General features: G+C 43.5%; 1 protein-coding gene across 1 annotated transcript; it reads left to right on the top strand.

Annotated features, from left to right (window-relative positions):
- Positions 1-2,865: 2,865 nt before the first annotated feature.
- LOC306943631 (alpha-amylase) lies at positions 2,866-7,966 on the top strand (the record flags this gene model as incomplete). The annotated part of the gene is made up of 9 exons (XM_079530063.1): positions 2,866-3,033; positions 3,869-4,015; positions 4,518-4,715; positions 5,068-5,298; positions 5,451-5,584; positions 5,772-5,994; positions 6,377-6,498; positions 7,107-7,232; positions 7,777-7,966. 9 exons carry the CDS (start codon positions 2,866-2,868, stop codon positions 7,964-7,966), a joined length of 1,539 nt encoding a protein of 512 aa, XP_079386189.1.
- Positions 7,967-12,489: the final 4,523 nt, after the last annotated feature.

The following is a 12,489-nucleotide window of genomic DNA, read 5'->3' as shown; positions in this document are numbered from 1 at the left end:
GGGTCCTTGGCCTGAAAAATGTGCCTGCTGTACTGTATGAAGTCTGAGGGATTTTACTTGAAGCAATGAAGCAATGAAGCAATATCACATTAGAACCATTGGGGGAGCTAGTGTTATGTCAAACGTGCTTCCCTGAGCTTCTCTCTGTGGAGTGACAAATTTAATTATCACTGGTAAAAAAAAGAATGATGACATCAACTGCAGCATATGGTAGATGGTATGCTAGTAGCATGTCACATGCAGTGACAAGAGACAGGACATGTGACACAGTTAGACTATAAGAATTACTCAAAAATAATGTACAGCAGAAGAAGATTGTCAATCACTTTCATAATCAGCCACAGCAAGATATGGGACACTGACAGTGCAAAGACAGTGTACATGTGATATGGGACACTGACAGTGCAAAGACAGATATGGAACACTGACAGTGCAAAGACAGATATGGGACACCGACAGTGCAGATATGGGACACTGACAGTGCAAAGACAGATATGGGACACTGCCAGTGCAGATATGGGACACTGACAGTGCAAAGACAGATATGGGACACTGACAGTGCAAAGACAGATATGGGACACTGACAGTGCAAAGACAGATATGGGACACTGACAGTGCAAAGACAGATATGGGACACTGACAGTGCAAAGACAGTGTACATGTGCACATATTTCTTGCACTGGTGATTCACACTTTCCTTTGTATGAATGAATGTGTCTATCATAATACTGGCACTTCACATGGCAATGAGTGTGTTGTGCCAGTAATAAGTGTTGTGTTAAATTGCTAATATTCACTATTGCCATCAAGACAAAGACCTGACAAAAGTCAATACAATGAATTGTACTTGGCAAAGAAGTAATTGTGACAGTTGAAAGTGGTTACTGGTTAAACAAAGTATATGCAACGCCAAACTAAAAGAAAATGTCACAATGTTGCTCAGTGTGTTGTTGAGATGTATGACGTTTTATCCACACATAGAGTGGGTCCCTTGTGGGAAATATTCATGTTGTTTCAGTGCCAAGTACAGTAGCAGAGAGGCATCTTTGTTTAGTTATAGGCTACGTGACCTCTCTCGCCCCACTTGACTTGTGCTTTCCTCGAACTGTGCTTACTCTCAAAATACTCTTATGGAAGTTTACCAATGTTATGTTTTAGATAAGATAGCATGTGGGGTTATGCAAGTTATTTTTACCTGATGTTTGACCGATGCACTATTGTTCATTATGGCTTGGCCTCCCATCTAGCAATTGGGAGAGAGCAAGAGCTGATTTACAGTAACACATTGGCACCGTCATATTTAGCTTATGTTTTATGCATTTTAGCTAATTTCTTAAAAGGTACAATTGAGGGTTGCAGAGAAAAATGTGTTGCTCATGTTAAATTCCTTTCCTTGGGCCTCTTATAACCACAAAGTCAGGCCAGTGACATTTATTTCAGTAGATCGAGCTGGGAATTGCTATACAACACATGCAGAAACCACCCGCACCCGTAGACAGCTCTAGAATTGCACTTTATGTAGTCACAGCACTTTATAGTACACATGTATAATATATTATATAGTATAGTATGTATAGTTAACATAGATACTCCACTGTTACGTTCTTAGTTTATGATTCATGATAACTACTTTTTATATATGTGATGTATGCCATGCTTTTGTTATTGCTTAATGTAAGTCGCTCTGGATTAAGAGCGTCTGCTAAATGCCTAAATTGTAAATTGTAAATTGTAACAAATGACTGTTTTTTTCTTTAAAAAAAAAATGCTGTCCAAAACCACAGATTAATAAATAAATAAAAATACAAATAAAATACAGCTTTCTAATGGGCTCAGTAGCTGTGGTTTCTAGCTTTTACTAGTGCATATACTCAGATGTTTCTCTGTCATTATTTACCAGGAAGGGTAGCCCTTGAGTGACAGCCCTGGAGGTTATGTCAGAAAATTTAAAAAAAAGTGTCTCAGCAAATCGACCTAGTAGTAACACATTTTGTGCGCGCATGCGTGCACACGCATGCACAAGTAAAATCTACCCACAGTATGGTGAAAATTACCATGCCAGCTTAAAGGGCCACTTCACCCCTTTTGCAACCAGATCTTATTTTAATGATGTTTGGACGTCACTGGTGTTCCCACGCCGATTGGTGTCACCACACCCATCCTCCAGCGCACATCTTTGCCTCCAGTTACCCATACTTGGCAAACATTGGCTTTGACATGGTAATATGTGTCTCCACAAGGGTGTGAGGAAACACAGCTCTGTTTGCACACTAATTTAAACAGTTGAATGATTATAAAACAGATATCTGTTATAACGAGAAGGTTCTCAAACATACAAACTTTGTGAGAACGCAGAAAATGATCTCACATCTGCTCACATAAAACGTTACATTTTAGTATGTTAATTGCAGGATTTATATTGCATATATACTTGTTTGCCTTCTCGCTGGACAGGGACACGTAGAGATCTGCTATTTTTGACAATATTTGAAAATATAATATGGCATTACCACTTCAGTATATGAGTTCAGTATGTTTGATATCCAGGAAAACACATTCCTGCCTGTTCTGCTATAGTGTTCTTGGTTTCTATTATCTTGTGCTCATGTTGTTTGTGTGTGTCTGCCAAAGTGTTTTACAACATGAGAGGAAGGGCTGAGAAAATGTCGTAAGAACGCACCTGTTACCAGACTGCAGGGAGCCCTTATCTTCCAGGTGGAACTTTGGAGGTCTCCCATTGGTTTGAACGGAAGGGTCGACAAGTTATAAATATGAAGGGGCGAGCCCCTGGGTCCAGTATCTGCTCTCTCGCTGGACAGGGACACGTAGAGATCTGCTATTTTTGACAATACTTGAGGGGCGAACATGAGGCTGTTCATTCTGGTGGCTCTGTTCGGGCTCGGCGTGGCCCAGCACAACCCCAACACCAAGCATGGCAGGACGGCCATCGTCCACCTGTTTGAGTGGCGCTGGGCCGACATCGCAGCTGAGTGCGAGCGCTTCCTGGCTCCCAACGGCTATGCTGGAGTGCAGGTAAATCTGATGGATAATGGAAAGACAAATATATATTTTATTATTTCTTCATTGTTATTATTTAGTTTTTTACTGTCAGGGAACTCATATAGAGATTTAGTTTAGATTGTCTTACATATTTGTACAGTGCAAATTGATAACATTATGTGAACCCCAGCATCCATATTCTGCAGGGAACATTAGCCAAAAATAGCAGTTCTACAAGCTCACATGTGGCACAACCCAACACAACAGCTTGTAGATCGGCTGGATCATGGATGAAATTTGCCTTTCTTTTGAATAATGCAAATAACTGATCAACAAGCATTGCGAACTGGCATGTGAACTGGCATGTGTACATGTAGAGGGGTGGGAGGGGGCTCTTGAGGCTTGGACACCTGCCCTTTTGCCTCAAAGTGCCCTTTTCCTGCACAACACCTGTGGCCCATTTCATGTTTACATGGTAATGAGAATGTGTTGCTTATTTTACTGTCCAATGACATGGGCCAAGTTATTGTGGAACATCTTTCTCCATTAGAATAACACATCCTACATTTCTGGTGTGAAATGGCAGAAGGGAAAGGAAAAAAAACCACCACAAAAATTGGCGCACACTATGAGCACGCACACACACCTTGCTTTTGTGAACTTGCAAATTGGCTATTTTCCCTATTCATCGTACAAGGATGTACAGTATGGGCTATCTATTGGTTAACTACATAGATAATTTCTGAATATTGTCTGAAGAAGATTATCAGTCAGCTCCGTCGCTAGCTGGGCCGCTTGGCCCATCTCCAGTGTTGGAAGTGAACAGCTGTTATCTCACATGCTTATGTTTGTTCCTCATGCTGCTCAGATCTCTCCCCCCAATGAGAATATTGTGTTGACCAACCCCTGGAGACCCTGGTGGGAAAGGTACCAACCAGTCAGCTACAACCTGTGTACTAGATCTGGCAGTGAGCAGGAGCTCAGGGATATGATCACCAGATGCAACAATGTCGGGGTAAGCAAACAGTTCTTTCGGCAAATTTCCACCAGGGATCATTTTGTTTCCATCTCGTTCTGCTTTTTGCATCTTCCTCGTTGACTTCTGCCACCTCAAATGGATCATGAATTATGGTCAGCAAGTTTCATGGCAATCTGCCCCTTAGAGTAGACAACACCAACATCAGTAGGGTGCATCCTCCTGGGAGAATGAAGGTGCTCAGAAACTTCCATGACAATCCAGACAGTTAGCGATATCCATTTTGAGACCATGCGGTGTTGGACTGCATACTATACCAACATTTCAGACAGCTGCCTAGATTCTGCTATTTAAAAACACGCATCTGTGACATTTTAGTTGTCGTCGAGCAGAAAACTCTTATTTCCATATTCTAACTTTTTTTTAACACACTACTTGATCATACTACAGTGTCACACAAAAGCAGCAGATCTAAAAGTAAAAGTAAGAAAAGTAACAGTTTTACATTATAGAAACGGCCTCCCACCCCTTCTACGTGCAGGTCAACATCTATGTGGATGCTGTCATCAACCACATGTGTGGAGCTGGTGGCGGAGAGGGAACACACTCCTCGTGTGGAAGCTGGTTCAGTGCCAACAGGAAGGACTTCCCCAGCATCCCCTACACTCAGTCGGACTTCAACGACCACAAGTGCAAGACTGGCAGTGGCAACATTGAGAATTATGGCGATGCCAATCAGGTATCGCATGACAGCTATACTCACCGATGACCGATCAATAATGATAATAATAATTAATGATGAAATTGTAAAGTATTGCAATCCAATTCAAGTGAAATTTGTGTTTAGTTATTGTATGTTTAGTTTTATTAGGGTGATTTGCCGCTCAAATGATCGCCCACACGGCAAAGACCTTATGGGTCCGGGGGGGCCTAAAAAATTACTCTAGCCCAGCTAGGGGCCTCAAGCCCTATAAATCCGGCATTAGTCGCACCATAGACAATGTGAAAATGTGCCACTTTCTCAGGACGCAGACGTGTAACACAGGTGCTGTTGTGAATTCAGCGTAAACCTTTCTGGCTTCCTTTCCGAGGTTCGTGACTGCCGTCTGGTAAGTCTGCTGGACCTGGCCCTGGAGAAGGACAACGTGAGGGGAAAGGTGGCTGACTTCATGAACAAGCTGATCGACATGGGCGTGGCTGGATTCAGAGTGGACGCCTGCAAGCACATGTGGCCTGGTGACCTGCAAGCCGTGTACGGCCGCCTCCACAACCTCAACACCAAATGGTTCCCAGGTGGTTCCCGGCCCTTCATCTTCCAGGAGGTAGGCTGATGTCGAGATTTTCAGTGGTTTTCCCAATGCTATCTATTATTACAGTTTTTGGGCTTCTGGTCATGTTGTAGCTTCAAAGCGAAAATAACCCATATCATTATCATGCTAAAGCTTTGTGATTGCTCTCTTGTTTTTCTTTCAAGGTTATTGACCTTGGTGGCGAGCCCATCAGTGTTAACCAGTACGTCCATCTGGGAAGGGTGACAGAGTTTAAATATGGTGCCAAACTGGGAACAATTTTCCGCAAATGGAATGGCGAGAAGCTGTGTTACACCAGGTCTGTTTATCAGTTTATCTGTACATATATTTGGTTTTCAATCCAAAGCATGAAATTATCTAGCTGTATACGTACAACTATACTAATATGTTACCTGTACCTGATGTCCCTGCGAGAACATCATTCAAGTTTTATATTGGAGATTCCACTGGTTTATATTGTCTCATGGTTATATTGTCTCATCCAGGAGCTGGGGTGAGGGATGGGGCTTCATGGCCAATGGCAACGCGCTGGTGTTCGTCGACAACCATGACAACCAGAGAGGCCACGGTGCCGGCGGTGCCGCCATCGTCACCTTCTGGGACCCCAAGCTCCATAAAATGGCTGTCGCCTACATGCTGGCCCACCCATACGGAGTGACCAGGGTGATGTCCAGCTTCCGCTGGAACCGCCATATTGTGGACGGAAAGGTAGGTTCCACAAAAACATCCCCGTCTACCAAAACATACAGTGAAAACACCAAAATAGAGCGAGAGTGAGAGTTTTGCCAGGTAAACACCACCACTACTCCAGTGACTGGTGATGACTGTTGGTATAGTGGGAAATTCTGAACATATCAGGGCAAAGTTACATACTATGCTGTAATGCAGAAAACAAATCTAAAGTAAATAATACAGCCACGTAGCTTAAAAACATTGTATGAATAATAATTTTGCCGGTAGGTCGGAAACTCATTCATTCATCAGTTACACTCTTAGTTATTAACCCGTCGATTCATTCATTAATTCAGTGACTCACGCTTGCACACCTCTTGTGGATGAGTGGATCACCCGTGTTGTTGTGCTTCTCTAGGACCAGAATGACTGGATGGGTCCTCCCGCCCACAGTGACGGCAGCACCAAGCCTGTCCCCATCAACCCGGACCAGACCTGCGGAGACGGCTGGGTGTGTGAGCACCGCTGGCGGCAGATCAAGTGAGTTCTTATTAGAACTGGGCTTTCTCAAACTTTTACATTTCAAGGACCCTCCTTAACTAGTCTAAATGTAACCAAATGGACCCGTTCACCGTCCATTTGGTTCCATTTGTATACAGTCACAGTTACATTCTTGTAAGGGTCCATTTAGAACCCCCCCAAGAAGAAACTCTGAGTCCCTGGGCATCACTTTGAGAACCGCTGCCTTAGAACATGTGATACTACTCGTTCTAAAAACATGCTTTTATTGTCTAATATAAAATGTGCCCAAAATAGGGATTCCAGCTGCGTTAATGTGGTTAGAAATGCATGGTCCTTTTCTGACCTTTCTGACCACATCTGACATTTCCAAATAGTGCAATAACATCTTTGCAGTTTCTGATGTGTGAAGCATTCTACAATAGACAACTTATCGGACTGTAGCTGACTTGTTCTGAATTCCCAAGTAGAATAACACAAATGTAATAACAACTGTTTGATTCCTGTCTGGAACTTGTTGAACTCATGATTAATACTTTCCTCAAAGCGCTGAATGCTGACTCTGTACAATCCAATCCAATACAGTACACAGTGTGATTGATAGTTATTTTTGCCCTGGCTCCCCTCAGGAACATGGCCATTTTCCGTAATGTGGTCAACGGACAGCCCCACTCCAACTGGTGGGACAACCAGAGCAACCAGGTTGCCTTTGGACGTGGTAACCGTGGTTTCATCGTCTTCAACAACGATGACTGGTGAGGACAATTTATCTGCAGCATGCAGATACAGCTAGCAGATAGCTATCCTGAAATGGATTTTTAAAGGGACAGTTTAATTTGATTCAATCCGATTCACTTTAATTAAAAGGTACAAATAAGGCTTTGTCCTACTCCTATATGACACATACTGTAAAGAAGACATTGCAGTCTGCACAGTGCAGAGAGATACAAAATATACATGGTGCATTCCTATAGCACCTTTCTCCACAGCATTGAACAAGGTGCATTACATTCACCTATTCACACATCCATTCACACACGGACAGCAGAGAAAACTATGCAAGGCGCCAACCTGCTCATTAGTGGTTAAGTGCCTTGCTCAAGAACCGGGAACCCTTCCGATGTCAAGAGTGCCACTGTACTTCCTCGTACTTCCTTTCTTAATCAATCGGTTGATTAGTGACATTTCTAAATGGTAAATGGTGCATTTATATAACGCCTTTATCCAAGCCGGTTCTAGTCCTGACTCCTGAGTCACTGTTGCCACTGTCTCACTCCTATTGTCCTGTGACACCCTCAGGGACCTGGATGTGACTCTGAACACTGGCATGCCTGGTGGCACCTACTGCGACGTCATCTCCGGCCAGAAGGACGGAGGCAGGTGCTCTGGAAAGCAGATCCATGTTGGCGGTGATGGCCGCGCACACTTCAAGATCAGCAATAGAGACGAGGATTCCTTCGTGGCAATTCATGCTGACTCCAAGTTGTAAATGCACACCCCAGCTTGCAATAATACTCCATCTGTAAATTAGAATTTTGTGGACTGTCTTTATTGAATTTTGCCAATTTCAGAATACTTGCTACTTTTTAGGAAGACTCAAGCTTTCAGTCTGTCAGTATCATGATGAGCCTAAAGTTTTGGATGAACCGACAAAACTGGGTGATGTAGAATTTATGAAGTAATACTAATATTAATAGTATGCATATACACACAGTTTTCTTCTTTTTAAGCTTATAGTAGTTATTAAGGCTAGGCAAGAACATTTACGAAAAAAAACCTAACAATTTGAAACCCCCATGTTGTATGTTAATACAAGGTTTCTGCTCAAAATTGATGTTATGTTATGTCCTTCATACTTATACTCATTATGATGAATAGCGGAAATATCCAACAAGCTCATGATGCATCACATAATGATATGTTGTGGATTTGTAGATCTGCTATTTATAAATAAAAAATGTATGACAGAATAATACTGAAAATCGTATAAAACTAAATTATGTTTTCAAAATGTTCGCCAATATAACGAGATGCACCAAAATAGGGACACATGTATCATCTGTCTTATAATCAGTCAGCATTACGTATTCACGTATTCACGTTGCCTCGATGCTTTCATCTGAATCATCTCTAAACTCATCAAACACACGTGAGACCTTCTCTGACATCTGGGCATGAAGGTCCAACGTTCATCATCTTCATCTGCCAATCCCCCCTGCGGAGGAGAGCGAAGGCTTTCGACACGGCCATGAACGTGCCTGCTGCCCATCAAGAAAGAGAGAGAGAAAGAGAGAGAGAGAGACAGAGAGAGAGAGAGAGAGACAGAGAGAGAGAGAGAGAGAGAGAGATGGAGGAATGAGGCGAGGAGGGAGGTATGGAGGAGAGCTGGAGTGATGGATGGAAGGTGAGATGGACGAGTGGAGAGAGAGCCATAACGTTATGGAGGTTAGGAGTGATGAAATAATGCACCCGTTCTCAAAGTAGGGGTCCCGGGGAGTCGGGGACCACCCGCAGTCCAGACGGACCCTTGCGGGACTGTAGCTCTGATAGTGTACAAATTAAACCAAAATGGACCGTTATTGGTCCAGTCCATTTGGTTTAATTTGTATACACCCTCAGTGTTAAACACAAGTAAGAAGTAACAAATAACTAAACTAAACTATACTGGAACACCACAAATTCCTCAGTGTTAATGTATCTCTGAGATTTACAGAGACCTGTAAGACCCTTTGTGGTCCCTGAACCTTAAGTTTTGAACCACTGAATTAATGGAACGGAGTGCAAGGAGCCAGAGGCATCTTTTACACTCACTGAAAATAGCCAATATAGGCTACAACAACCTTGTTTCCGGCACAGCGTAGCCTAGTACTGTATATAACAAAGCATAATTGGTCTTTTAGTGAGATGAAGATATGAAGGCGTGGATGGAGGGCCAGCATATGGGAAGGTATACAGAGGAGAACACACGCTGACAATTCCTCAATCAGAACACACTAATGGGCACAGAGGAACATGGACTGCTCCCTGGGAGGTCACACAGGACCACATGAAAGGATGGGGTTGTTATGCACCATTTCATATACTGGAAGTTCCCACCTTCTCATGTGTGCATTGTGCATGTGTTTGTCGCCTATACTGTGTTGGAGTGGAGACTTTCTTCAATGTTATACAGAAGAAACAAATTAGTATTGTGAAACTAAACTCCACTGGTTATAAATACATTCCTTGCTATATCTCGGAGGATCAATCAATCAATCAATCAATCAATCAATCACTGTAATATATTATTATTATTATTATTATTATTATTATTATTATTATTAGTCATCATCATGCCGGTCGAGATCGTGGATTTCACAATATTATGCCAGACTTCCCGGTCCTTCATTGCCATCCCCAGTTCCTGCTTACTAGTTAGTTATTATTATTATTATTATTAGTAGTAGTAGCATCAAGTTAGATTTTTCAGTATGGAGAACCTCAGTAGAAATTGATCCCGTGACCATGGCACTGTTAGAGCCATGTTGTATTATGTTATTGCTCCATATACACAAATACATGTTATTACGCAGCAGGTTGTAGGACATTCACCACCATAACAAAACAGAAGACAGAAACTCAAATGCGAGCATTACTCAACAGCTTGTTGTGAGAAGCGGCCGAGGGCCTTTAACATGTGTAGTGTGTACAACAAGAGCCATTGTGTATTCTTCTCTGATCTTCTGGGACTCCTCGCCATCCTCGCCATCACACCGCAGCCATTTCAGTTTCACCTGAGTGCAGAGCTGGCATCCGTCATTAGGGCTGCACAGGGAATGGGTGTGTGCATTGTGTGTGTGTGTGTGTGTGTGTGTGTGTGTGTGTGTGTGTGTGTGTGTGTGTGTGTGTGTGTGTGTGTGTGTGTGAGAGTGTGTACGTGCGTGTGTCACTGTTGCCAGATTTTGTGAGAGAAATAAGCAACCAGGCAGGTCTATGAAAACAAACCCAGAAGAAGTGACTATAGAGGCCATATGAGTACAAACCTATACATACGATCTACAAGCTCACAGCGTACAGCAGTGTGACGCGTTGTGAGCTTGTAGATCTGCTCAAATCTGGAAAGAAATTGACACAATGTTTTTAACATTTGTTTTGAACATTTTAGCAACACAAGTCTGGTACAGGGATTCCTGCCACTAAACAGTTTCAGATAGGGGAAGGGTGGGTGGTCCATGGACAAATCCAGTAATTTGACATGAAAACGGTTGAGAACCTCAAACCACAAACACCACAAACAGAATCACAAACAACAGTAGGAAACAAACCCAAATAAGCACACGCAGATAAAAAAAACAAGCTCCAAAACACTGCAACCCGCAACCAATATTTACAAGCAACTTTTAAAAAAAGAAGGCAAAAGTCGCTTATAATAAGCGGTCCTGGCAACCCTGGTGTGGGTGGTGGTGGTGGTAGTGGTGTGTGTGTGTGTGTGTGTGTGTGTGTGTGTGTGTGTGTGTGTGCGTGTGTGAGACTCCTCTTTCTGTTTCTTTGCCATCACACTCACCAAGCCCCCTCCTCCTCTCTCCCCCTACCCCCACCCCCACCTGGCCCACCTACTGAGTGGCTGTCAGTGGCTCTCTGGACTCTAGTGACACCGGAGTGCTAGACAACTAGAGGTGAGACAGCAGAGGTGACACCTGCCGGAACATTGTGCTCAACTCAGTTCTCATGGCAACGTGACCCCTCTCGCGCAGGGGGAGCGTGCGTGCATACACGCATGTGTGTGAAAGAGATTTAAAAAAGAGACAAAGAAAGAGAGAGAGGGAGAGAGAGAGAGAGATGAACGGACGGAAGCACGGACGGACACACAGACGGATGGACATACAGAGTGGAACTTGGGGAAAAAATGCCTTAAGTTGTTGGGAGAAGACAGATTCCCACTGATAAAGTTACTAAAGTAACTAATGATTTAACTGCTGAAAAATGTATGCACCTGCAAAGTCATCCAAATGACACCCATAATTTATTTATTATTATTTATCACAGAAGGTTATTATACAGAATGTAAGTAATTGCCTATATAGCCTAGTGAAAACGCATTCTTAATAGAAACGGTGAATGCCCCTTGGGGCTTCAGTGAACAAACCTACCAAAGAGGACAAGGCAATGATTTACACACCGCCTGTTTTTCACAGAACGGCATAGAATGAGAGCGAGCAACAGAAAGAGGCAGAGAGAGATAGAGAAATATAGGAGAAAAGAAGAAATGTAACCCTGAGTCTGAGAGTGTACACATGGCCCCACGGGTCCGTCTTTTCACACGTAAAGGTTTAAATCAACCCCCAGGATTTTACTGCGTAGCCTCAACATATTGCACCTGCTAAATTATTGACCCCCTCGCCATCTCTGGGTCCGTCAGCGTGCGAGTGGGGCCTGTACCTTCCGATTAGCCGCGGGGACGTCAGTGGCAGCGGGTCAGGGTCCTGGCGGGCCTGTCAGCCTCGCTGATGCTTTGTGACACGGCTGTCAACAGTGTCTCCCCATCCTGTTTCATATTTCATATGGCACACACCGGGAAACCTCACTGTCACACACACATCAGCCGGGTTAGGAAGACTTGACACACACTCAAGGATGAAGGAGCCCAACTGATGGGGGTCTAATCGGCCGGTTTTCTCGCCACCACTGCAATGCCCGATTAATAGTTTTTGATGTGCGCTAGGCTAGCACCTCTTCAGGGTGATTATGCTAATCACCGGTGATTTATTTATCAACAATGACCACCTAGCCATTCATTATCCCTTGCGTAACGTATATAGTGGCAGTGAATCTGCAATGAATGAATGCTCCCCCGTGATGTCATGTGGCAGCCACAGTGGGCTCCCCTCACTTCACACAAGTGTGATTTATTTTACTTAGTTGCGTGTCGGTGTGTTGAACACACAGAAAGAGAGAGAGAGAGAGAGTTTGGTTACTGCAGGGCCATATTGTGCCAGTAGCCATCAGACTCCACAACCAAGCTTGACCCCCATG

Source organism: Electrona antarctica (assembly GCF_951216825.1).
Source record: "Electrona antarctica genome assembly, chromosome: 19".
In the NCBI taxonomy this organism is placed as follows: Eukaryota; Metazoa; Chordata; class Actinopteri; order Myctophiformes; family Myctophidae; genus Electrona; species Electrona antarctica.
Note: the sequence above shows the minus strand (reverse complement) of the source record. Positions and strands in the feature narration are given on the sequence as shown.